This window comes from Pipistrellus hanaki (assembly GCF_964339955.1).
Source record: "Pipistrellus hanaki genome assembly, chromosome: 18".
NCBI classification, from domain to species: domain Eukaryota; kingdom Metazoa; phylum Chordata; class Mammalia; order Chiroptera; family Vespertilionidae; genus Pipistrellus; species Pipistrellus hanaki.
The window spans coordinates 15,468,009-15,495,973 of NC_140520.1; the positions used below are offsets into that span (position 1 = coordinate 15,468,009).

At 40.4% G+C, this 27,965-nt stretch overlaps 2 protein-coding genes across 2 annotated transcripts in view; one reads left to right on the forward strand and one right to left on the reverse strand.

The window, feature by feature from the left end:
- Nucleotides 1-27,965, reverse strand: part of LOC311613004 (histone-lysine N-methyltransferase SETMAR-like) — a gene marked incomplete at its 3' end in the record, with an annotated part of 161,999 nt that overhangs the window by 60,410 nt on the left and 73,624 nt on the right. The window lies entirely within an intron of this gene.
- The window catches only part of LOC311613006 (uncharacterized protein), a 41,834-nt gene continuing 30,107 nt past the window's right edge, over nt 16,239-27,965 (forward strand). Inside the window, exons 1-5 of the mRNA XM_084866479.1 lie at nt 16,239-16,371; nt 16,740-16,877; nt 23,785-23,973; nt 26,347-26,509; nt 27,028-27,170. Coding sequence (XP_084722605.1) covers nt 16,746-16,877; nt 23,785-23,973; nt 26,347-26,509; nt 27,028-27,170 — 627 coding nt within the window. The 5' untranslated portion in view covers nt 16,239-16,371; nt 16,740-16,745. The remainder of the gene's footprint in view (nt 16,372-16,739; nt 16,878-23,784; nt 23,974-26,346; nt 26,510-27,027; nt 27,171-27,965) is intronic.

A 27,965-nucleotide genomic window follows, 5' to 3' on the forward strand; every position in this document is an offset into this window, starting at 1 on the left:
GTTATCTGGAATTCAGTAACAAGGCACTGCCATAAGTCAATTTCCTAGAATTGTGAAAGAAACCAGTTTTTAAGATATTGGGGTTCAAAAAACAGAGGTCAAATAAAAGATTGTCAATTCATTGCTCTTACACCTTATTTTTTTGTTTTGTTTTGTTTTACAAAATTAAATGATATATGGTTAAAGAAACGAATTCTTACTATACGGGTGCTTTGACATAAACTTCATTCTGATCCCATTCTGGCAGATGCCTCCTTGGCAGCCCCTCCTCACATTGGGGAACCCTTCTGCCCCCAGGCAGCCCTATTGAACAGGCACTAATATGACCCCATGTTAGCTCTCTAGGGTGCTTCACATCTGGCCTTTAGGAAAACATGCTTTGGCTAGACAGACTGGGAGTGCAGGCCAAACCCAAGACAGAGCAGCTCTCCTCACAGTTAGCCAGCCAAATCTCATCAGATTTCTCAGGACCTTCTGATAGATGAAGGTCCCCCGAATCCCCTAACTTCTCTCTAAGTGGTCTAATTGAGCTCCTCGTCCTATACTGTTTACCACAAGCAGATCTTTTGATCCCGTTTCTTTGATGGGAAAGGGATATACAGCACACCAGCAGCTTTCTCCAGAAAGATCCACGTCACACACTCCAGCTCCACATTCTTGACCCACTCGTACTAAAACTTCCAATTTAACAAGAGGCTCTCAGCAGCCACATTAAACTTTTTGATGGTGAGAGGCACACAGAATAAGGAAGGTCTTCCTAAGCAGTTTAAACCTATTTGTGTTGCCTTTGGCTTATAGTTTCTATCTCTGAAGAGGTTTACTTTCTGATAAGGTTTACTCAGTAAAGTCACAGATTCACAGAATGTTGAAAGGACTATAGTAATTACCTACTTCAATTTGTTCGTTTTACAGATCAGAGAGCTCACATCTATAGGAGTTATCACAAAATATACAACCCAGGGGATACATCATCCATGAATATTTACTGTATTACTATTGGAAAAATATATATATTTAGGTATTCTGAGGATGCAGGACTGGCCTCCATTTAATGCCACATGACCCAGAGCGCTGGACACTGTCTAGTGACACACCTCCCAAGAACTCCCTCCTGCATTGCAAGGACTGGAAGGCTAAAAACGTTATTTTTAAGCGTTTTCAGTAAGACAGACATCTGATCTTGGAAAGCAAAGAGAAGTAGACACCAAATTTTTGTGGCTATTGATCAGCAAAAATGTTTGAACGGGTGTGTTAACATCTAGCAGGCAACTAATTCCCTGTACTGTGTTGCTTTCTTTGTGAAATAGGATGGTCTCTGCTTCCTGTATGAAATCATGAATGGTATGCATATTAATCATAACACAGACTCTCTCAAGATGGAAGGATTTCCTTTGAGGCATCAAATCCATAATCAGTCAGCAAGTCTCCAAACAGATATAATCCATCCCCAAAATACCTCCTAAATATCTCTTATGTCCAATCTCCATCCTCTATACTCTGCACTGCTCTACTTTAAATCTTTGGCTTCTCTGGCCTAGACTATTGAAATAAGCTCCTGGGTCTGGAGATCCCTGATTCTGGTTACTGTTCACTCTCACTATCATCTGAATCGGATCTTTCCTTGTCACTCTCTTGAAGGGATCACCATAACCTAGAAGACAGTATCCAATGGCCTGAAAGGGGCACTTCAATATCGTTTATCATCTGGGTTCTGCTTGTTTAATTCTGCTGCTCCCATCTGTGGAGGAGAGACATGACCACTGCCGGACGCTGAGCTAGACTCAGGCCAGCATAGAGGCTGCTTCTCATAACCCCCCTCTGAGACTGCCTAATAATAATCAGTACTCTCCTTGTGACATAAACCAGTTCCTCTTCCCTGTATCTCATGGCGTGCTAGTTCCTAAACAGGGCGAACATGTAAGGCATTTCCCATACTCGGGTCTGGTCTCATCCTCCCCACCCACCCTGCTCTGTTCTATATAATTCCTTGGTGCCTGCTCAGCAGTGTGGAGGATAAACACTTCATCTTGCAGCTGCCTAGTATGTGCCTCCTGTGGAAATGTTCCTTAATAAGCTCTGTCCATTACCAGGCTGCAGTGGCCTGCCTCTGTGTTTGGTCTTTCCCTGCCCTCTGCTCAGGAAAGTAGATTCCCAGCCTCAGGGCTTTTCCATGGGTCTGCTTGCACAAACACCTTGTGGTTCAGCAACACAGAGCTAACCGCAGCTTGCTCTATCGTGTTCTTACTTCTCTGTGCAGGCGCACATATTTTTATTTTAGGCAGTTCTGTTTTCCTTTCCCATTGTCTACCTGGCAGGTGTCAATTCTTCCTTCAAGATTCAGCTCTCTTCTTATTTCCTTTGGAAGCCTCTCTTATTCCTGTGGGCCCTGCACTGACTCATACTTCCATTGAAATATTGATCATCTCTCCCTCCAAGAGTTGTATGTTCCCTGACTCATACTTCCATTGAAATACTGATCATCTCTTCCTCCATGAGTTGTATGTTTTTAGAGAGAAAACACTGTCCGCCATCTTTGAACCTCTGAGAAATTACTATATTGCATGACCTGTGGTAGGCACTCAAGGAAATGGACTGAAGATAAGAAGGGAACAGGGGGATGAGGGAGGTGTACAGAAATAGGATGAGCAGGTATAGGAGTGAGAGGGAGCCAGACAAGTGACTTCACAATCTTGGCCCTTGAGTTCACTAGCCATACAAACTCATCATCTCCAAAAGTTATCTCAGTTCCTCAAATCAGGTGCTCTTACATTTCCAGAAAACTGAGCTTTTCTTTTTAAACTGTTAGCACAAGAAAACCTTTCCCTGTAGTCCAGGTGTATAGCCTCTGTTATATATGCTACAATCCCAAAGCAAAAATAAACAAAAGAACCATTTTTCCTTTAATCTCCCAGGGGCTCACTTTACAGCTCCAGTGACCATATCAGTGACTGCTTTATTTTTGGGAGACAGGACCAGGGATGTCATTCTTGCCCTTTCCCCACCCTTTTCTTCCTCTGCTCCCCATCCCTATCCCTGTACTTCCCTACCACACTCAGTGCTTCTCTTCCAGGTTTTATCAGGGCTCTCTATCATAAAAAATTCAAAGACAAAGGAATTTTTACTTTAAGAATAAAGCAAAAGAGTGCCCTTTTCCAATCATTACATCAAAAGACACTCTCTTCTAAATGATGGCTGCACTGGAATAAGAGGTGGAGTGCCCTTGCTCCCAGCCACAGACTGGATTTATTAAAATACTGTGCAGTCAGCTTAAAAAAAAACAAAACAAGAAAAGTGTAACTGATTGGACATATTTTGTCTAAGGATCACTGAAGAAACAACATAGAGACTGGTAAGAGAGGGGAGCTGTGGAAAGGGGGAGTCGCCCTGAAGCCGGTGTTCGGCTGCAAGGCCCAAGGGATAGTGGCCGCAATGCTCCTTCCCCTTGGGAGTGTGAACTGGCCTCAAACACAGGGATCTCAAACCCTGAGTGATGGAGATGGGAAGGAGAGCCCGTGCAGTGCTGGGCAGAGGGATTCAGGGGACAGTCTGCCTGCCAGGTAGTATCCGTACCTTCCAAGTGAAAGAATGTGCCTGATGGCAGCAGCCCAGGCAGGATTCCCTCGGGGCTCTGGTTGCAGGAAAAACTGTGCCATGGAGTGTGGCTCCAGAATAGAAAGAGGCCCGTGGCTGCACCCAGCAGTGACCTTAAGGGATCCTCTGCTTTCCTGAAAGGCACTGTGCAGAGCCCCAGAAAGCATCTAAATTGTGTGGCGTGGGAAAGAGAAAGAGGGCCCTCCTGGAGCTGCCAACAGGGCAGATGGGGTTTTTTGACCTGCAGTGAAGTGAGCGTGGATTGTGAATGGGGCTGGGACTCGGCCCCAGCTTTACTGAGATCGGCCGTGCAGGAAACCAGCTTCGAGCTGAGGGACAAGTGTGTCGGGTTCTCACAAAGCAGGTTTCTGCTTGTTTGTTTCTTTATATGGTTTTTTTTTTTTTTTTGATGGTGCACCACGGCATCCCCTAGGAAGGTTTATGTTGGGGAGACAGACCAGCGAGAGCTGGGTTTGTGTCTGCTTTGTGGAGAGACTGAGGTGAGTGCCCTGTGAGTTCAGCCAGCCAGAACTGGGAAAGAGGGGTGGAGCTCTGCATACCTCTCCTGCAGGCAAGGCGCACCACCTGCAATAGGAAAGGGGCTAGATCAACTCTCTGAAGCCTCAGATACTCCAGCTGGGCACAGTTTGGTGGGGAAAGGAAGAACAGCTCAGAGAAAGACATTCCTAAAATAAGACTATTGTTTTGTTTAGCTTGTTTGTTTCTTTCCCAATATTTTCTTGATATACTCTGCTTTACTGGCAAACATGAAGGACAAAGAGAGAAACTTAAGGGCATTAAGAGAGAAACTATCAGTAACTTACACAGGAGCTCCCAAAAGGCTGCCAGGTTATTTCTCAACAGAAACACTACAGGCCAGAAGGGAATGGCATGAAGTATTCAAGGTAATGAAAGGCAAGGATCTGAAATCAAGACTACTCTATCCAGCCGAAACCGGTTTGGCTCAATGGATAGAGCGTTGGCTTGGGGACTGAAGGGTCCTGGGTTCGATTCCGGTCAAGGGCATGTACCTTGGTTGCGGGCATATTCCCAATAGGGGGTGTGCCGGAGGTAGCTGATCGATGACTCTCTCTCATCGATGTTTCTAACTCTCTCTTTCTCTCCCTTCCTCTCTGTACAAAATCAATAAAATATATTTAAAAAAAAAAAAAAAGACTACTCTATCCAGCAAGGCTATCATTCAAAAAATATGGTGAAATAGTGAGTTTACCAGACCAAGAACAAGATTAAAGGGGTTATTACCACCAAGTCAACATTGCAAGAAATGTTAAAGGGGCTGCTATAAGAAATATATATATAGAAACATAGGCATAAAGAATAAAACTGGCAAGCCTAGGATGTTGGCTGGCAAGCCTCAGATCGCAGCTGCCCAGCTGCCCAGGGCCACCCAAGGCTCAGGTAACCAGGGCTGGCCAAGACTTGTGCTGCCAGCAGAGATGTGATGGGTGTCGCCATCCCCTGATCGCCAGGCCACCCTCCTGCTCCTGAGGGCTCCTGGACTGTGAGAGGGAGCAGGCCAGGCTGAGGGACCTCCCCACCCCCACTCCAGTGCATGAATTTTCATGCACTGGGGCTCTAGTAAAGAATTAAAATGGTGATAAATAAGTACCTATCAGTAATAACCTTAAATGTAAATGGATTAAATGCTCTAATCAAAAGACATAGGATAGCTAAATTGATAAGAAAATATGATCCATATATATATATACTGTCTACAAGAGACCCACTTCAGAATAAAAGATTCACACAGCATAAAAATGAAGGGATGGAAAAAAATCTTTCATACAAATGGGGGGAAAAAGCAGGGGTAGTAATACTTATATTTGACAAAATAAACCTCAAAGCACAGACGATAACAAGAGACAAAAAAAGAACATCACATAATACTGGAGGGATAGAGTCAACAAGAGGATGTAACCCTAGTAAATATATATGTATCCAATATAGGAGCATTATATAAAAAAGCTCTAATAAACATATATGCATCCAATATAGGAGCAATATATAAAAAAGCTCTTGGAGATCTTTAAGGGAGAAATCAACAGCAATATGATAATAGTAGGGGAGTTTACCCCCCTGACATCACTGAATAGATCTTCCAAACAAAAAATCAACAAGGAAACGGAGACCTTAAACAACACACTAGATCATATATATTTACTTGACATTTAGAGAATATTCCACTCCAACGCTGCAAAGTATATACTCTTCTCAAATGCACACAACATATTCTCACATGTTAGGACATAAATTAAGTCTCTACAAGTTCAAGAGGATTGAAAATATATCAAGCATCTTCTCATATCACAATGGCATGAAACTAGAATTCAACCACAATAAAAACATTCAAACACATAGAGGCTATATAGTATGTTATTAAATAATGAATAAGTTACCAATGAAATCAAGGAAGAAATAAAAAACTTCATGGAAACAAAGAAAATGAACACATAATCCTCAACAAAACATTAGCAAATCAGATCCAGCAATATCTTAAAAAGATCATACAATATGACCAAGTAGGATTTATTATAGGGATTCAGGGCTGGTACAGTATTCGCAAATCCATAAATGTGATATATCACATAAACAAACTGAAAGACAAAAGCCACATGATCATATCAAGAGCACAGAAAAAGCATTTGACAAAACCCATCACCCATTTTTTATAAAAACTCTCAGGAAAGTGGGAATAGAGGGATCACAGCTCAACATAATAAATCTATATGACAAACCTACAACCAACATCATACTCAATGAGCAAAAACTAAAGCATTCCCCCTAAGAACAGAAACAAGGCAGGGATGTTTGCTTTCACCACTTTTATTCAACATAGTACTGAAAGTCCTAGCCACAGTGATCAGATAAAAAGAAATAAAAGGCATCCAAATTGGAAAGGAGGAAGTAAAACTGGCCTTATTTGCAGATGACATAATACTGTACACAGAAAATCCTAAAGACTTCACCAGTCAGAGTAATGGCATTTTTATACACTAATAATGATAACTCAGAAAGAAACTAAAAAGACAACCCCATTTACCACTGCGAGAGAAAAAAAAAGATACTTGAGTATAAATTTAACCAAGGAGATAAAAGATATGTACTCAGAAAATGACAGGCCATTGAAGAAGATATAAACAAGTGGAAGAATATACCATATTCATGGATTGGTATATCAACATTATTAAAATGGCCTATAACACAAAGTAATCTATAGATTCAATGCAATCCCTATTAAAACACCAATAGCATATTTCACAGATCAAAACAAATACTTCAACAGTTAATATGGAACCAAAAAACTCCAAATAGCCTCAGCAAACTTTAGGAAGAAGAACAAAGTTGGAGGGATCACAATACCAAATATCAAGTAATACTACAAAGCCGCTGTAGTCAAATAGCCTGGTACTAACACAAGAACAGTATTATAAATCAATGAATCACAATAGAGAACCCAGAAATAAACTCAAGCCATTATGCTCAATTAATATTTGACAATGGAGGCCAAAGTATACAATGGAATAAAAACAGTCTGTTCAATAAATGCTGCTGGGAAAATTGGACAGGTACAGGCAATAAAATGAAACTAAACCACCAACTTACACCATATGTAAGAATATACTCAAAATGAATAAAAGGCTTAAATGGTAAGTCATGAAATCATAAAAATCCTAGGAGAAAATATTGGTAGCAAAATGTCAGACATCTCAGGAACCAGAATTTTCACAGACACATTGCCTAGGTCAAGAAAAACAAACAAACAAACAAAAAACAAATATGGGACTGCATTATAATAAAAAGCTTCTGCACAGCAAAAACAAACAAAAAAAAACTAGCATCAAATTGAAAAGAGAACCCACGCATGGGAGAACATATTTTCCAATAATATATCTGATAAGGGGTTAATTTCCAAAATATATAAAGTATTCAATCAACCAAACAAAAGGAAGACAACAATCCAGTTTAAAAATGGGCAGAAGACCTAAATAGACACTTTCCCAAAGAGCACATACAAATGCCCAAGAGATATAGAAAATACTCAATGTCACTAATTATCAGAGAGATGCAAATTAAAATGACAATGAGGTACCATCTCATACCTGCCAGCATAGCTACCATCAATAAATCAACAAACAACAATTGCTGACCAGGATGTAGTATACTGCTGGTGGAAATGCAGAATAGCACAGCCACTATGAAAAACAGTGTGGAGTTTCCTCAAAAAATAAAAAATGAGCCGAAACCAGTTTGGCTCAGTGGTAGAGCGTCGGTCTGCGGACTGAATGGTCCCAGGTTCGACTCCGGTCAAGGGAATGTACATTGGTTGCGGGCACATCCTTGGTAGAGGGTGTGCAAGAGGCAGTTGGTCGATGTTTCTCTCTCATCGATGTTTCTAGCTCTCTATCCCTCTCTCCTCCACTCTGTAAAAAAAATCAATAATAAAAAAATAAAATAAAATAAATAAAAATTAAAAATAAAAAATGAAATTGCCATTTGACCCAGTGATCCCACTTCTAGGAATATATCCTAAGAAGCTTGAAACACAAATCAGAAAGAATATATGCACCCCTATGTTCATAACTATGTTATTTACACGGTTTTAGCTAAGATCTAGAAACAGCCCAAGTGCCCATCAGTAGATGAATGCATTAAAAAAAAAAACTGTGGTACATTTACACAATGGAATACTGTGCTGCTATATTAAAAAAAAAAAAAAGGATATCTTATCCTTTGAGACAGCATCAAGGGACCTGGAGAGTGTTATGCTAAGCAAAATGAACCAGTCAGAGAAAGACAAGTATCATATGATCTCACTTATACTACTATGTGGAATCTAATAAACTGTTGGACAAAACAGATCCAGAGACATTGAAACATGCAATAGACTGACATATTCTGGGGGAAGTGGAGGGGGATTAACCAAAAAAACTTATATGCATAGCCCATGGACAAACAAAAGTGTGGGGAAATCCTGCAGAGAGGGTGGGAGCTGGGTGGAGGGGGGTCAACAGGAGAAATAAAAGAGATATCTGTAATACTTTCAACAATGAAAAAATACGTTTAAGACATTCTCTTCTACATTTAGAAAACTGTTAGTTCTCTGGGGAAAAGGAAGGTAATGAAGTAAGAGTATGTCCCTTTAAGTCAAGCATCCAAAGTGTAGAGGGGTGATGTGGTCCCATGGATTGCATGCAGAAGGCTTGAGTTTTAGTTATGAAACCTTTACTTGATGGCTCTGAGACCTTGAATAAGAAATTTCTAATCTTGGAGTGACCATTGCTTCATTTTTCATTGAGAGCACTGGATTGATGACCTTCAAGTTCCTTCCTGCTCTAGCAATCACTGACTTGGCTATGTTTGGCATCTGGAATAATCAGAAGAAGAAACCAGATTTAGAATCTTACTATCACAAAGTTGGTAGAAATAAATAATAATAATAATAATAATAATAATAATAATAAGCATCAATTGTTAATGTGCTTCTCTATTTTCTTCTGTTAAGGTAAGCATCCTGACACTTAAACGTCAGCCATCCTTGGAGCAACAACAAAGGTAAGGATAACAGCTGGGAGAAAGAGCTAATAAGGAAAAGCTCAGCTCTCAACTCTGAGGCTCTCAATTGTAGTGACTGGAGATCTGGCTCATCTCCCTAGTACCCTGGCATTCAATCACTTGGCTTTGTTAAATGGTTTGCTTTCAAATACCAAACCAAGACTTTGTATGCAAGGTTTGCAGTAAAATGCATGAGACTTTGAAACCTGACTACTGAAGTATTTTATTCTGCTACTTATTGAATTACAACGGCTCTGGAGTTTAAAGCTAAAGACGCTTATCTTTTACCCCACTGAAGCAGCTCAGACTGATTAACCCTGTGACAAGAAAGCATGGCAGAGAAGGTGGCAGGGATTGGAGCTGGCGTCAGTGGCTTGGCCTCCATACAGTGCTGTCTAAAAGAGGGGCTGGAGCCCACCTGCTTTAAAAGGAGCAATGATGTTGGAGGCCTGTGGGAATTCTCAGTGAGTGGCACACCACTGGAACACCAATAGAAGGGAGATGGGTTACACAGCAAATTAAATCTAATCAGTTCTAATTCGGACTTGGAGGAAGGTCACAAATGTTCCAGATCTGGAAAGTAAAATCTCATCTCTCTCATCTCACTAATGTCCAATCACTCAAAACTATTTGGCACCAGCAGAGCTTCTCCTGAAAAGGATGTCTCCAGCTTATTAAATACTGTGACTGGTCTGACAGAGCCCAGATCTCCAGGCTGCAAAGAGTGCTAATTAGTCAGTAATTAAATGAAAATCACCCCACTATATCCCCATGTGACTGACAGGATTCTATCCCTATTGCTCTTAAATCCTAGGAACATGGGGGGAAAGAAAAAGAAAAACCTAGTTGGGGTCAGAAGTTCTAGTCTCAACTATTAGGTTTTCTGGGCAGATAAATTTTAGGCAAGTCACTTTTCCTTCTGGACCTCAAATGCTCATTTGTCAAATGCAGAGGTTGAAAATTAAGTTATCTCTAATGTGTCTTCCAATTCTAATGGGTTGTGATTCTATAACTCATGTCTACTGGGAAAGCATTATAAGCTTTTATAAATGACTAGAAGCCCAGCGTGCTAAATTGCATGGCCCCGCCCACCCGCCCCCTGCCCACCCACACACACCTGATCATGCTTACAGCCTCACTCACCAATGTGTGCCTCACCACACCCACCCAACCACCTGTTGGCCACCAGGCACCCAGGACCCAGGCTGCTTCTCTCTAGCCGCTGCCAGGCACCCACCCAGGACCAGGGCTGCTTTGCTCTAGCCACCACCGCCACCCACCTGGTTCCCTGTCCGGTCGTTGGTCGTTATGGCCACAGGCCTTTTATAATATAGATTGTGTATGTTGGTTGTGTGATTATTGAATACTCTGAGTTCCAAATCCAGAGGAAAACAGACTGCCTCTGCCATTCAGCTTCATTGTTGTAGAAACAAGGAAATATTCATTATTAACCCCATTTTTAAATTTCAAAAACCAAGTTTGGGGGAAAAAATAGCCTTTCTGTTGTGAATTCCCCAAACATAGTTATTGGATGTAGATGAAATGTGTTTGGCTTAAAGACATTAATTATATCCATATCATTCATCTTATAAATGTATTGTCCCCTAGTCTGTTATAACCCAACCTGCAACAACACGTTGCTATAATAGAGAGTTATCAGTGCGAATTTAGAACACATTTGTATTCACCTCAGCTGTTGGCTGAGACTTGAAGGATGTCCACTAGGTGACACTTTGCAGAAAGTGCCATTCCCACTGTAGCCTGTGAACAGCACCCTGCAGATGCACAGTGTCCAACAGGATGATAGTACCAGGTGGAAGAGGTTTCTAGATAGGATAACCTGCCAGGGTTCTTGTCCCAGCCTTACAAAGGGTTCAGCATTCTGGAGAAAGGGGCTTCGCATAAATGATTAAAGAGTCCGGAGATGAAAGATAATTTTGAAAAGCATTGGGGGTCAGAGGATCTTCAGCTAAAGGGAGCTAAAGACTCTCCCTTGAACAAGGACCCATGCTTTTATTCAACACAATTTGTCCCAAAACAAGGTGGAAATATACACTTCAAAGGGTAGAGTATCAAAGGGTACAGAAGAATTGTCAGTTTGGGGAACAGCCTACAACTGTTCAGGTGTTTGGCCAACAGGAGGCAATAAAATGCCCTGAGCTCTCTGGCAGTTAACAATCCTATTCAGGTTTGAGGGACGTGCTGTTTAGCCATTTCCAACAAGGTAAACTACATGTGACTCAACCCTGTTGACCTCCCCAAGTCCCATCAACCTTTTGATGGAACTCTTGTAATTATTGCATGCTGGAATTGGTTCTCAGCAGTAACCAGCACTCCAGAGAAGGCACTGAACATGGTGTACCTAGGGGTCCAAGTTAATCAGTGCAGCCAGATCAGATGATAGGTCGGTAAGATGCAATATCAGATCCTGGGCTATCCACAAAAGGGATGTCTCATTTCCATGAGGTCATGTGTATAAGCAAAATTATATCAAAGGCTCTGTGTGGCTGCAAATATTGTAAGCTTTAGCCCCGTCCAGATACCATAATCCTTCCTTCTTAAAAAAAAAAAAAAAAAAAAAAAAAAAGTGGCTTGGTACAATATATGAACAGAGAGGGATTTTTGGAAAATGTATTATATAAGCTATCATGTTGCAAGTCCTGTTAGGCAAAGGTGTTCCAGAAGAAAGAAACCTGATCATTCTGAACTTTTCACTGCATGCTTTTCCTATAAAATAAAAGCCAAATTGGGTTTACACACTAGCAGGTTGAGTATGAGCATGTTTTAAGTTTCACATTCTCTCTAACAAGACCTCCTGGCCTCAAACAATTTTAATCTGTTGTAATAAGAGCTTGCTCAACAACCCGAGTACAATAGGTCAGAATATTTTGGCTGCAAATGGGGAAAACAGAGCTATCTGAACATTTGTTCTACTTATTCACTCATTTATTCATTCAACAAATATACAAATTAGTGTAATTATGTGTATGGCACTGTGTGAAGTATAGCTGCAGATAAGAGGTATGGCAGGTGGCCAGTATTTCAAAAGCAGAGAGAAAACAAACATTAGGATAGCTATAATACAAGAGAACATGTGATGAGGGCAGTGAAGACCATCAGAGCATGGTGAAGAGAGATAATTTCCTGTTGGTGAGGGAGAAGGCAAGGACAGGTATGAGGGAGTAGGCAATTTCTGAGCTGGATCTCAAGGGTATATTTAGATCAAGAGAAATGAGACTGATGGGCAGAGATGGAAAATGAAAGGAGATCAAGGAAGACTACTAAAATTCACATACAGCATTCTTGGACTTGCCTCTGACCTTGCCCTCAAGTTGCTTATGTTCTAGTGGCAAAGATGAGACATGGATGCAGTGATAACTCCAGGCAGGCAGTGAGAAATGGCCTGCAGCTGCTTGGATCTCAATTTAGAGCAAGCTCTCTCAGCCAGAGGCAGAGTCTGAGCTTAATTTCTGCCTTACTGAACCACCCAACATATTGAAATAATGAAAATGGGAGCTCTCTGGAGCAATTGTCTGTTGTTATACATCTATTTCCTTTTGTTTGGAGAGCAGCCTCTTGGGGGGGGGGGGGGGGAATCCAATGGGCTGTAGGACACACATTCTTCTCCCCGTGTTCTGATTGGCTTGGGTCCAGGGGCCAAAGGGCATAGATTCATTTAACATGGAGATAATTCAAGAGCAGAATCTTACTTTTTTTTTTTAGCTAGTCCCCAGCGTGCAGTTCAGCCCTCCCTGCCTTCAATGGACAGCTGAAAAACTTCCTTCAACCCTTCTTCTCTTAACTGTCAATGAAAGGCACCAGCTGTGGGGAACAGGGAAGACAGACGTGAGAACCTCCCAAACATGAGCCTTCACCTTCTTTCTGACCTTAGCAGAAACTTCCAATTGAGGTTTAAAAAGTTAAAATTTGAGCTTACAGCAACCATGAGCAGACGAAGTGTTATTTCCAACTTCAGGGAAAACACTGAGGCCTCAGGCAGTCCCAAGAGACACAATCTTCCCAATTCTTTCCAGTACTTTTTGTCTCAATCTTCCCGAGGTCAGTTGGGGCTGGCAGGAGACAGACATCTGGAGTCCAACAGCAACATGACATTCCTTGCTTTTCCATCATTCCATGGGAGTTCCCTCAGGATTTGGGGAAGCTGAGGCTGCCAACTTCTGAAGGTACTTCTAAGGCAACATATTGTGTGAACTTCTGCCCTGTGCTTGCAACAGAGAGGAAATGTTGATTTTTCAAGTAAGGCTTCAATCACTTCTCAAAAGAAGCTGCTTTTCAATTGCACAGTGACTTTAAAATGAATTGCTCATGGAACACAAGTTATATGGCTTGTGGTTTCCTATGTTTCCTGGTAAAGAGTGAAAGCCACTAATTGGTGAGCTAGAACTCCTCAAGCACAGAGTTCACTTCCAATAAAACAGTGGTCCTCAAAATGCAGTCCCTGGACCAGCCACATCAACAATTGCCTAATGGTTGGAAATGCAAATTATCAGGCACACTGAGTCAGAAATTCTGAGGGTAGTACCCAGAATCTATGGTCTAAGGTGATTCTGATTTCATCCACATTGGGAAACGATTTCAACAGAGGGTTCTATTGCTGTTGAAGAACTTGCTGAACAACATATAAATTAATTGAGTAGGCTAAAAGCTGCATCCTCCTTCAGACGATTTAGTAGGAGTTGGGGGGAGGAGAGAGGGAGGGAGGGAGGGAAGAAAGGAGGGTGTGAGGGTGCGTGTGTGTGTGTGTGTGTGTGTGTGTGTGTGTGTGTGTGTGTGTTTAACATGAGCATGAGATCAGAATCACTGCTCTGATTGAAAAAAGAAAAAAGAAAAACTCTATAGGACAGAAAAAAACAGCTAATACTGGGGGGTTATTAGAATAACAGGACTAAGGTTGACAGTGGCAACTCCGAGCCAGAGCTATGGCTTTCTTTCCAGATCTTACAGAGACCTGTTCATTTTTTTCATGGGTCTTTGAGAGGTTTTATTATTTTCTTTTACATATTAAAAAGTTTTCAGTCATCAGAGCATTGAATATCCACTAAGGGTCACACCATTCTTTTTTTTTCCTTTTAAGCTTTGTTATTATTCCAGGAACATGTAGAAGAAGACAGAGCCAGCATTTACCCATCTGTATTCACCAACTCTTCCAAGGAGATGATGTGCTTTCCAGACTTCTCGTACCCTGAAGATTAACACAACTTCCTGCATCATGGCAAGCTCCAGGAAAACATAAGGACATTTGCTGAAAAGAAGAATTTTTTAAGATATATACAGTTTGAGGTATGAGCCTTATAACTTGTGCTGTTGAAATCAAAATGTGTATGGGTTAGAGCTGTAGTCAGCAAACTGCAGCTCGATAGCCACATGCAGCTCTTTGGCCCCTTAAGTGTGGCTCTTCCATAAAATACCATGACCTGGGCGAATCTATTTTGAAGAAGTGGCATTAGAAGAAGTTTAAGTTTAAAAATTTTGGCTCTCAAAAGAAATTTCAATTGTTGTACTGTTGATATTTGGCTCTGTTGACTAATGAGTTTGCAGACCACTCTGTTAGAGAAAAAGCCAGGGCATAGCACTTACCTAGAGAAATCAGAGCCAAAAGGTTGGACACTGCCCCCATTGGAGGTAAGCTGTGTTAGTGCAGATTGTAAAATATTCATGCATTGTTGATGTGTTTTGTTTTGTTTTTATCCCTAAACATGTTCCCCATGAATCTCTGAGAGTTTTTAAAATGCTACAGAAAATGCTGCCACAGTGTGCATTCCACCCTCATGCACACATATTTTAGAAACTGTCGCTCTTGCCTGGGGAGACATGTCCAAAAATATACTTATAAGACCAGTGTCAAAGAGTTTTTGCCTGTTTTCTTCTAGGAATTTTAGGATTTCTGATCTTACATTTAAGTCTTTAATCCATTTTGAAGTGGGTATTTTTTAATATGGTGTAAGAAAGTGGTCCAGTTTCATTTTTTGCATGTAGTTATGCAGTTTTCCCACCACCATTTATTGAAGAGACTGTCTTTTCTCCATTGTATATTCTTGCTTCTCTGTTGCTAGTTAAGTCTTCTTAATTAATGGTAGTGCTAATAACAAATTGTAAAAAGATTAATTATCCAGTTTTATATCAATCCAGAAAGAGGCAATGGACAGGAAGATCTTAGAAGGAGCACTAGATTCATTCAAGTCTGTGTACCCACAAGCAGACAGATCAAGATGAGATATGGATCTAGTCAGGGTAAGCAATCGAGAAAGAGATAAGTACAGAATGCTAGGACTTGGAAGTTGTCAAGTCTAATAAAGCCAAGCCAAAAAAAAAGTATGTCACTTCTGAGAAATCCATCCTGACAATCTATTTTATTCATCCAGACAGAGTGATATGTCAGAAATAGTGCCTAATAGATTCATAAGCAGACAGATCAAGATGAGATATGGGTCTAGTCCAGGTGTCGGCAATCTGCGGCTCCGGAGCCGCATGCGGCTCTTTTTGTTAAGTGAAAAAATCCTTTTTCTGCACGATCCGGTATATAGCATTAAGGTAAGAAACAATATATGCAGTGTTATATTTGTTTTAAATGTCGCAATGGTTTTGCGGCTCCCAGGTTTTTTTTTTCCTTCGAAAACAGGTCCAAGTGGCTCTTTATGTCTTAAAGGTTGCCGGCCCCTGATCTAGTCAAACAAAAAATTTGACTAGATTTGGATCTAGTCATATTTAACTAGATATGGATCTAGTCAAACAAAAATTATTTTTGTTTGTATGTGCATAGGTGTATGTATATAAATATCTACAAAATACAGCAAATTTTCAACAGTGGCTAAATTTATCTCTATAGGATAGCGTTAAGGGTAATTTCAACTTCTTTTCACTTACCCATATTTGCGTGTTTGCTAATTTGCAAATGAACATTGTCTACACCCACTACAAAAATGGTTTTTAATCTATCTGATATGTAAGTGTATGTATAGTATTGGCACTAAAAGGCATTTCTCCATTTCCCTGGACCTCAAAATATGGGCTCCTAGCTTGATTTCATCACTAACAAAGTCCTTTGAGTCTCCACTGGCAAAATGCTGGAATGAGACGCTCCTCCCATTTCTCGCTGCCTCCTTCAACTCTTAAAACCCTTCTGACTGCCTTGGAGCACACAACCGACAAAGCAAACCATTGTGTCAGAGAGACAGCGCCAAAAAGGTAACAACAAAAGTAAGGGTAACAGCTGGGGGAAGAAGCTGACAAGGAAACGCTCGGCCCTAAACTCTAAGCTCTCAACTGTAGTGAACATAACTGCAGATCTGGCTCATCTCCCTAGAACTTAGTCTTTGAACCACTTGGCTTTGTTAAGTAGGTTGTTTTTAAATGTTGAACCAAGACTTTGTAAACAAGGCTTGCAATAAAGCCCGTGAGACTTTGGAATTTGGCTATTGAGGCATTTTATTCCAATCCAGCTGGTTATTAAATTACCACTACTATAGCATTTAAAGCCCAGCACCTGAACACACTATAAGGCTCTCTTATCTTTTGCCCCGCTGAAAGCCACTGACTGATTAATTCTGTGACAGGAGACCATGGCAAAGAAGGTGGCAGTGATTGGAGCTGGTGTCAGTGGACTGATCTCTCTGAAGTGCTGCGTGGATGAGGGACTCGAGCCCACCTGCTTTGAGAGGACCGAAGATATTGGAGGACTGTGGAGGTTCAAAGTATGTGAGATCTTCTTGTTTCTTGCACAGGTTGTTCTGCCATTACAGGGTGAAGCATAGCTACCGATGAAACTTATGAGGGATTCCCTAAGCAACTTTGATCAGATTTACTTCATGCAGCTATACAGGAGCTAAAGAAATAGGCTAGCATCTCTCCCAGGTCATTACTAGTCTAACACACATGGCAAAGCCAGGCGTGTGAACAATCTCCTCTTATGTCTCTGTCTTGCAGCCCATTGTTTTTGTCATTCTCAAAGCAATATGCTAGTATTAGAGAACTTACAAAATAGAAGTGACAGGAGTTTTTTTTTCAAGACACCACTTCTATTCCAATCATTGAGCAAATGCTTTTTTAGAGAGTGTGCTCTTATTACTAATGATTTTTACTTTTCTCTGACAAATAGACCTTGTTTGCTTAGTTTTTCTGATGACACTCTAGTATTACTGCTGGGAAACTCTTTAACTATATTATTAAATATACTCTATTCATTCAATTCATGCTATTAGATATAAATATTGGTAATGCTAGCTGTCCTTCAGAATTTGTATTAAAAAATAGAAAAATATATAGATAGAGAGCTATAAAGAATTATAATTATTCTTCCCACAATTTTTTGAATGAGTACTAGCTTACCACCTTCTAGGTGTCAGATCTTGGGCAAGTTATTTACATCCTTGTATCTTAGTTTTCTCAGCTGTAGAACAAAGATATTAACAGAAAAATGTAATTATCCCAGTGTTATTTTAAAGATAAATGGAGATCATTCATATCAAAAACTTACAATAGAGTACAATAAATGTAGCTACCCTAACTATGTTTGTATTTTATAGACAAGCAAATGGAAACAAAGAGGGTAAATGATGTGGTCATGGTCACATAACTGGAAGAACTAGCATTCAAACCTGGGTCTCTATGACTCCTAAACAACTAACTCCCTACTTAAAAACATGTCTTAATTTGCACTCTTGCTCAGTAAGGTTAAACAAAACGTCATCTCAGAACTGGAATGACAAGCTGAAGATTATGTTTCAGGCACATTAAAATGAGGGATTAACATAAGTGGGAACATCCCAAATAGGAGCAAATGGGTTGAGAGCATGAAAAGCAGACTTTCACATCCGCAGAGACCATCTGAAGTGCTCTTTCTTCAAATGGGCCTTTTAAGGGGATGTGGAGGAGGACATCCAGCAAACTGGACATCCAGTTCAAACTGAATTTTATGCCAAAGGGAATTTTTTTTTCAGATTGGGTTTATCAAAGGGACCTGAGTAAAAGATATACCTGGGGGTTTCTTAAAATACTAAATTCTGAACACCAGCCCAGACTTCCTTAATCAAAATCTTCTGAGCAGGGAGGACCCTATTCTTAAGTGTCCCTAATGAATCCCATGATGAGACAAGTTTGACAAATATTGCACAAATGCTAAATTTTTTTAATCTGTCCAATTCAGTGATACAAGCATAGCCAGAACTAAGGATGGGAAGACTGATGCTTATTACAGAACAGGTAAATTTTCAGAGGAAACTGGAAAATCAGCTGAGTCACATTTATTTTTTGAGTATCTGCTCATTAAAATCAATGTAGCTTTTCTTGAGCAGATGAACATTCCTGTTTTAACGAAAGATGTACTGTTTTTGTTCACTGTCAGTTCATATGGAGATTCCATTTGGGGTTCTACCCCCCAGGTAGATTTTTTACCCTAAGGAAGAATGCAAAATTATAACAAATTTCTATTTAATAATAAATTTGTCATCGTTTTGTTTTATTACCTCACTTGGGATTTAATATCAAAGAGTCAATGTCCCTTACTTATCATTAGTTTGGCAGCAGAAGAATGAGAGGTTTTTTGTTTTTGTTTTTAATGATTTGTCAAAAAATATGACTTGGTGAACTATAGGAAGGTGCCCCAAAATATTTCTCCTGCTCTCCTATTCTGGTAGTAGAGATAATGTCCTATCAATTTAAAAAGTTAGACTAAAATTTAAATTAATTAAGTCTTATCCTATATAATAAAGACCTAATATGCAAATCAATTGAATGGCAGAACCACTAGTGCAGGGGTCTGCAATCTTTAAGACATAAAGAGCCACTTGGACCCGTTTCCGAAGGAAAAAACAACAACCTGGGAGCCGCAAAACCATTGCGACATTTAAAACAAATATAACACTGCATATATTGTTTCTTACCTTAATGCTATATACCGGATCATGCAGTTAGCTGTCAATCTGAAGAAAAAAATGACTTTTTCACTTAACAATGTAAAAATATATTTTTGCAAATTAATAGCTAATTAAAATATTTAATTTGCCTGGCTAATGGGATTTTTGCTCCTGAACCTCAGTGCACAGTGTCTGCACATCAGGGCTGTAAGACGTTACCTTCATTTTCACACAGGCTTGCAAGTTGTCATCTGTGAGGCGTGATCGGTGTTTGTTTTTAATATAGTTCATGTTGGAGAAGACCTGCTCACATACATATGTGGAGCCGAAGATCGACAGGACTCCAAATGCATACTTTTTCTATGTTTATATAAGTGTTGGGGGTGGCATTCCATGTTTCGAATACAAGTTTGTCCTGTTTGGGAAGGTTTTCAATATCACTCCATTTAAGATTCTGAGCCAGAATGGCCTTCTGACGGACAACATCCTCAAGAGTAGCGGTCAAGCATTTGAACTTGGACACCCATATATCTTTGTCGGCTATATCAGCCAGTTCCATCTCAAGATCAGGTTGACTTACACCTGCAAATGCAGTCATATTCAATAGGAATGGATCGATCGCCAGGGGAGTGACAGGGAAGGATAATGTGGTTTTTTCCTCTCTGAACTCACAGAATCGTTTCCCAAACGTACTTTGCATTGTGGTGATTGCAGACTTCAAATATTCCAAATTTATCGTATCATGACTTTGTTTGAACTCTCTCAAAGAGGGAAAGTGAGACAGTGTACCTCTCTGTAAATCTTTGACAAACACTGTCAACTTGCGCTCAAATGCCAAAACCTCCTCCAGCATGTGCAGGGCTGTGCCTCCTTTCCCCTGAAGGGTTGTATTTAGTGTGTTTAAATGTGCTGTCATGTCTACCATAAAATGTAATTTTTCTAGCCACTCTGGTTGTTCCAGCTCAGCAAAGGTGAGCTCTTTGCTGGCCAGGAAAGTTTTTACTTCTTCCAAACATGCGACAAAGCGTTTTAGCACCTCGCCTCTGGACAGCCACCGGACCTTGTTGTGGAGCAGGAGGTCAGAATATATGCTTTCCACCTCATCCAATAGCAAACGGAACTGGCAATGGTTTAAACCCTTTGCCATTATCTTATTAACAATCTGAATGACCACATCCATCACTTTTTAGATTATCCACATTTGTAGATATGGCATTAATTTATTTTCCATTGATTTTTAGTGAGAGTGGAAGGAGGCTGGGCCAGGACAGGGACGCTGTGGTTGCCTAGCGATGCTAAGTCACCCGCAACCTGCCACACAGAGAGCTGGGAGTGCTGGAGGTGGGCGGCTTCCCACCCGCCCCCTGCTATCAGCCCTGATAGTGTCGGCCCTGCTGGGAGCCGCGGCAATGCTTCAAAAGAGCCGCATGCGGCTCTGGAGCCGCAGGTTGCTGACACCTGCACTAGTGGAACGACCAGTTGCTATGGCGCTCACTGACCACCAGAGGGCAGATACTCAATGCAGGAGCCGCCCCCAGGCTGCAGACCCCAAGCCAGCCAAGATGGGTGCCAGTGGGGGCCCACCAATCACCCCACCAGTCACCCCACAGATCAGCCCTGATAGCCGGCCAGGCCTAGGGGATTTCATGAACTAGACCTCTAGTTAGGTATAAAATAGTTAAGTATGTAAATCCATGGGAGCTGTAATAACATCACATTTTAAACCTGGCTTACAATTATATTCAATATAGAAACGTAAACAATTTTCTCTAGCGAAAGAAGACAAGGAATCTCTCTGCAGAGTGAAACATACAATGGGCAAAATTTCAGAAGCCAGTGAGGCCAGTGAGGCTCTTGATTACCAAGAGACTATACTGCCAAAGGGAGGAGGTTCTGAAAAGGAGGCTGAGGCCTCCTCACCACTCCAAGACACTCCTCCATCCAAAATCAATTTTGAAATAGATTATTCTTTAGTTTTCATAATTATAAAATCCTTCTACAATTACATACCACATTTAGTAGTGACAAGTTAAAACAAAATTTAGGAATTCTTGTCCCATCAGGTTGGTATGGCTCAGGGGTTAAGTATTGACCCATGAACCAAGAAGTCACACTTTGTTTCCCAGTCATAGCACATGCCCCAGTTGCAGACTCCATCCTCAGTAGGGGGCATGCAGGAGGCATCCAATCACTGATTCTCTCTTGACACTGCCCTTTCTAACTCTCTCTCCTTCTCCCTTCCTCTCTCTGAAATCAATAAAAACATTTTTTTAAAAAGAATCCTTGTCCCATGCCCTGCTCAGATGGTGCTGAATTCTTCTAAAAGGTTCTTCAGTACCCCCTTGTGGCAGCTTTGGAACATGAAGAAAATGGGTAAATAATATATTTCTAGCACTTTTTCCAACAAGGGGAAGCACTCATCCCATACAGCATCTCATTTTTCTTCACAATATTTCTAGGAAGTAGGTATTATGATGATTTTCACATATGAAGAGGAAACTGAGATTTAGGATATGCAACTTGCCCCGAAGAACATTGGTGGTGGGAAAACAACAAAAATGAAGGTCTGTAAGATTCCTGACCCCCCTCACACCTAGTAATCTTACTGAGGTATTGAAAGAGGAAAGCGTGATCATTCTTCAGCCATTATTCTGCTCTGCCTCCTTTATTGTCCCCGATACCTGTGCTCATAAGGAAGCAATATACATTTCTTTTGTGTGTGTGTGTTTATTTAACATTTAGATATAATCTATCTTTTCCCAGCTACATATATAACATAAGGATTAGGAGTGCCAATCCCCATGCAGTCAAAAATCCACAAATAACTTTTTACTCCCCGCAAAATTACTTACTAATAGCCTACTGTTGACCAAAAGCTTTGCCAGTAATATAAACAGTCAATTAATACATATGTCATATATGTATTCATTATGTACTGTATTCTTATAATAAACTAGAGAAAAGCAAATGTTATTAAGAAAATCATAAGGATTGTATGTATGTATTGAATACTGTATGTATTTATTGAAAACAATGACATATAAATGGATGCAACCTGAAACATCACTGTTAGGTCTGATCAAATAATTGAATCAATGCCCCCTCCCCTGGGAAATGACCTTTAGGCCACTTTACAATGGACATTCCACTTGCTAAGAACATTATCTCTCCCCTCCAGACTTTCCCAGAATCCAGACCTGCACAGAGAATTCTCCACCCAGAAAAAGCCCTCCTAGAGTCCTTTAAAAACCTCTGACTCCCTATCTTTAGGTGCTGGTGCCATCTGGGGGCTCAGCCCAGCTGGTATCCAGATGACCAATAAATTCATAATTCTTTACCCCCTTTGGCCTCATGTGTTCCTCCTTTGGTGACCCTAACAATCACTTTCTATCTTAAAATGTGACTCCCTCAAGATCCACGTCTAGACCCTCATTTAGCAAGGATCTTTACAAAGTTAGACCCACATTTAGCAAGGATTCTACATACTGCTCTTAAATGACACGATCTGAGAGCAAATATTGTTTTAGCTTTGGTGATTCATTTTGAAACTAATAACCCCTGTGAAGCACATACACATAAAGAGCAGGCTCCTTCTGCTATATATAAAAGAGTCGATATCCCACAGTTCACTTGTTCCTAACTCTTCGAAAGTGAAGAACAGTATGAAGAAATAAAGTGGAGTCATTATAGTCAAGTTGCTAAATTACCAAAATCAAGTAGGTTGAGGAATGAGGAAACAATTCTATTCTTGTTTTAACTAGCCTGTTAAACTTAAACTGAAATTAAACTTTTTAACTCTCCAGTCCTGCATCAATGCCTGATTATACATTAAACCTCCAGACAGCCCTCTGGTTACCCCCTAAAGGACTAAGGAAAAAAATGTTCATGTATCCAGACCACCTGACATCCATTAACCAGAGAACTGGTCTTCCACCATCTTGGATCAATCCAGAGGCTAAGAATGCAAGACTGATTCTTTCAAGACTGTACTTTTTACTTTAAGAACTCATAGCTTTGCTTTCTTCTTTGGAACACTCTGGGCATTACCTAGTTGTGTTCCCGATTTGCAAACTCTTAAGATCCTTAAAAAATCTTTATCACGTATTTCTAGCAAAGCTTCCAGACTTCATTTGAGTTTGACAAAATCAAACAAACTTCTTGTACAGAAAATGTCAGAAAACTCAGATGTGATAGTGAGTTTTCCTGTGTCAATATGTTAGAGCAGCTATGCTAGGTGCCTTTCATAAAGTGCAGTGGAAAGTGACCTAAACTGATGATTTTGTTGATGTTTATCGCTTCCTCAATAACAACAGACAGAATCATTGAACAGCTAATATCCCCAATTTTAGCAGCTGAGGGTATTCATTTTAATTAAATGAGTACTATTATGTTCTCTGACCAATGTTTCAGAATTTATTGGTTCTTAAAGAGGTGCAAGGTGGGTATAGCCTCCCCAGGGGAAATTTCAGAAGGGGTTGGCTGTCACAATAGCTGACATTAAAAAGGTAGAGACCTGGGGTACTAAATATGACCAAAGAAGGATGGTTCCCACTCCGAAGCCCACCAGTGGCAATAGCCCCTCCAGTGAGCCACACTGAAAGGCTCCACTTGGGGCCTGCTACCCAGGATGATGGACATGTATACTGCAGCCAAAAGGATCACATCACCCAGGGGTCAGATATAAAGAAGACTAGGAAACCAAGGGAGCTTTTAAATGCATAATTGTCACTTTTATTTGATCCTTTAGGAAAATGTGGAAGATGGCCGAGCGAGTATCTACCAATCTGTCATCACCAATACCAGCAAAGAAATGTCCTGTTTCAGTGACTTTCCAATGCCTGAAGATTTCCCAAACTTCCTGCACAATTCTAAGCTTCTGGAGTATTTCAGAATCTTTGCCAAAAAGTTTGATCTTCTCAAATATATTCAGTTCCAGGTAATGTATTTTGATGGGAATTGTTTTCTCTACATTAGTTCACATCACATTTAAATCGAGAAGTTACTCTGATAATGAAAGAGGTTGTAGATAAAGTATTGCAATTCAATTATTTTCTGAAAGAAGAAAGTATAGAAAACCCAAAAAGAATGTCATTACCCTGATACTATAAATTGTATACATTAACAGAAGAGAAAAATCATCTGTTAAAAGTAAAGGTTTGTATGATGATGATGATAATAGGAAAACGCATTTAAACTAATATTTGTAACCACTGAAGAATCTTATCATTTCCCTTTAAAAAAAAAAAAAGCATATGGGAAAAAAAACACAAATAATCAACAACAAAACACCAATATCACCAATATCTCACTTAACATGCTGAATTTTTAACAATAACCTACACTCTGAGAACTATTAACTATGCTTAGGAAATAAAGTTTAAATTATATCTCTGAGCACATAACTCCTAATAGAGCTTAGGGTTTTTTTCTAACACATCTCAGTTTTTCAGTAATTTTAGTTTTGCTCCAGGCTTGTATTATATTAATTTATAATAGTTGATCTTGGTGAAAATCTATATTTGTAAGCACTATTAAAATGTCCATGCCAGACCGGTGTGGCTCAATGGTTGAATGCTGACCCATTAACTAGGAGGTCACGGTTCAATTCCCAGTCAAGGCACTTGCCTGGATTGCAGGCTCAATCCCCAGTGTGGGGCATGCAGGAGGCAGCCAATCAATGCTTCTTTCTCATCATGAATGTCTCTCTTCCTCTCCCTTCCTCTCTGAAATCAATAAAAATATTTTTTTAAATATCCAATCCCATCTGATGTTGTTTTTCCCAAATTCCTGGTAGATCATTTCTATAAATGACAGAACCTTTATATCAGAAGCTTTTATAGGTCTTTGTAGATGTATTACCCTTACATAACATGTAATTTATATTCTCTTTGTTGTTAATCCTCACCTGAGGCTATTTTTTCATTGATTTTTTAGAGAGTAGAGGAGGAAGAGAGAGAGGTGGAGAGAGAGGAAGAGAGAGAGAGAAAGAAGGAGAAAGAAACATCAATATAAGAGAGACACATTCATCAGTTGCCTCCTGCACTCACTCCAACTGGGGCTGAGGATCAAACCTCTAGTCCAGGTACATGCCTTTGACAGAGAATCAAATCTGTGACCTTTGGTGGGTGGGCCAACACTCTAACCACTGAGCCCATGGCCAGAACAATCATCTCTATTCTTTGAAAGATCATGTTAGAATTGCAAGGAAACTAGTTTTCTTGTTCACTGTGTCACCACAATTGTTTTCTGGAGGCTGGCGGGAGTTAGAAAAATGCATTTCCATGTTTTGGTCTCGGAGTTGGTATAAACCCTAAGATGTTAGGGCTCAACTCAAAATGTAAATGACATTGTTGCATGTCTAATCACCTTTCGAATGATACTGAAGGTGTTGGTCCTTAAACCACATTTTGAATAGCAAGAATCCACAGGACTTTAGCTAGTATACTAGTCTGGACTACAAATCTGAAATCTCTACTCTCTGCCAAAAATGCCCAGATGTTTTATAATACTTTCATAAGCTTTATATTAATATTCCACATACATTTTTAAAATTTGAATAGTCTCAAAAATTAGCAATGCTACCTTTTGAAAAATATCTGAAAATGTGAAAAGCATGCATAAGAGGCTCAAATTCTTGCAAACAAGAGGAGTGGGCCTCTCCTCTAAAAGTGAAAAAAGCTTTGCTTCCATTTGACATTGTTCTTAAATATAATAGACATACGACCTTCACGTGTACTTTTAAAAACTCACAGACCTCCAGACAGTAAGCTACATTTTTTTTAATCAACGAACCACTAAATTATTTTATCCAAATGAGATCATGAACAGTATTGCTATTGTGATTTTTCCTGTTCTAAAAATATAAAATATACCATTCACGGAATTCTGACAATATGCCAGTCGCTATGCAAATCACTTCTCATGAAACATCTTCTCTAGCACAGTGTTTGCACAGAAGTGGACATATGAAAGGTTCTTGATAAATACTATGTGATCTCTTGAATGATAAATATGGATTGAGCATCTTGCCCAGAGCTTACCAGCCACGCCTGCATCTCGCTCCAGTTCTCAGTCAGCTGAGTGAGGCCTCTCGCAGAAAGCAGCATGTCCTCAGGTGGTATCTCCCTATCAAAGAAGAATGAGAGGGCTGAGCAGAGCAGTCTTTGCCTTAACTGGCTTGAAATGGATTCAAATGGAATCTAAATTGTATCAAACATTGCATTCTACCCATCCCCACTCCTCAGGGCACTGGACAAGGCCCTGTATCCCAGATTAATTCTCAATGATGCCTTCTCTATGTTCTTTTAAGACAACCGTCCTCAGTGTGAAAAAATGCCCGGATTTCTCATCCTCTGGCCAATGGGAGGTTGTCACCGAGAGCAAAGGCAAGGAGCAAAGTGCCATCTTTGATGCAATTATGGTCTGCAGTGGCCATCACATCCTCCCTCGCATCCCACTGGAGTCATTTCCAGGTGAGGCCTAGGGGATTCCCAGCTTTTCAGAGAAGGTGTCTAGGTACTTTCTATGCAGTTTGGAATGATAATCTTTGTTTCTGTTGATCTATTTGGTCTTGGTTACATAGGAATCCAGCTAACCTCCTCCAAAGTCAAGATTTCAGAAAATTCATATCCACATTGTCTCCGTGTTGGAGAGGCCTGTTTAGCCATGTGCCTGCTTTGACCTTTTTCTATCCTGCCAAACAACTGTGACTTTTCCTGTCCTTGGAGCCTTTTCTGCAGAACCATGCCCATGGACAGAGTTAGTGGAGAAAGTTCCTAGGAATTCTTTTGGTCCTGGACCATATGCTTAGCGTAACATTTCTTATATGCTTTATATTTTCAGTTTATCAATTGACCTTGCTATTATAATTCCCCTAAGAGAGGAAGAGGCAAAGGAAATTATTAACCCCAGGAAGGAAAAAGTTGACAATGCAGTTTTCTTGAAATTAATTTGACATAGTTGACAGGCTTCTCTCTTTTTCCTCCAAAAGGTATAGAGAGGTTTAAAGGCCAGCATTTTCACAGCCGCCAATACAAGAACCCAGAGGGATTTGAGGGGAAGCGCATCCTGGTGATTGGAATAGGAAACTCAGCCTCAGATATTGCCGTTGAGCTGAGCAAGAAGGCTTCTCAGGTGCAAAGCTCTCTGCTTACCTTGTACCTTGGATGAAAAGAAAGGGGAGGGGGCACACTGGGAAATCTGAGCCATGTAATCAAGATTCCATTACTCCTTAACTGGTTGGTTGGTTGCTCAGTTGCTTCATGTGGTATCAGAAAATCTGTCTGTCAAGAAGCCACAGTTTACCTCCCAGCTCTGCCACTATCAGCTGTGTAACCTAGGCTGAGTCATTTCACTTTTCTGGCTACAGTTTTCACAGTTTGTAAATGGGAAGTTTTGACCAGATGACTTTCAGCCTAAGAGGCCTTGTTTCCACCGAAGGGCCTTAGTGAAAAGCTGACCTGTTCATATACGGGGCAGGGAGTGTGGGAGCATTTAGAAATTTAGTGCACATTTGAATATTTGAAATGTAAATAATCCTCAGTTATCCAAATGTTATGAAAAGAAAGATTAAATAGTAAGACTCCCAACCAAGATCATAGATATTTAGGTGCACACTGAGCCCTTTCAACTACTGTCATCTTTTACCTGCTCAGGAATGACACAACTGAGCTGCGAAGGTATCAAACATTACAAAATGTAGATAATGCTGGCACTGATGATTGGGAATAACAGAAAATAAATCCCAGTAGAACAGACCAAGGCAAAGATGGGAAAATAGCTAGGGTTCCTCTCTCCAAAGCTTTCCCTCCCCACAGGGCCTGGGCCCAGGAGCCCTATCACTTGCACACTAGCCTCCTCTGCCTGGTTGCTTCTGGCTACATAGGATTTACATACCTATGTCCACAACCAGCAAAACTGTCCTGTTCT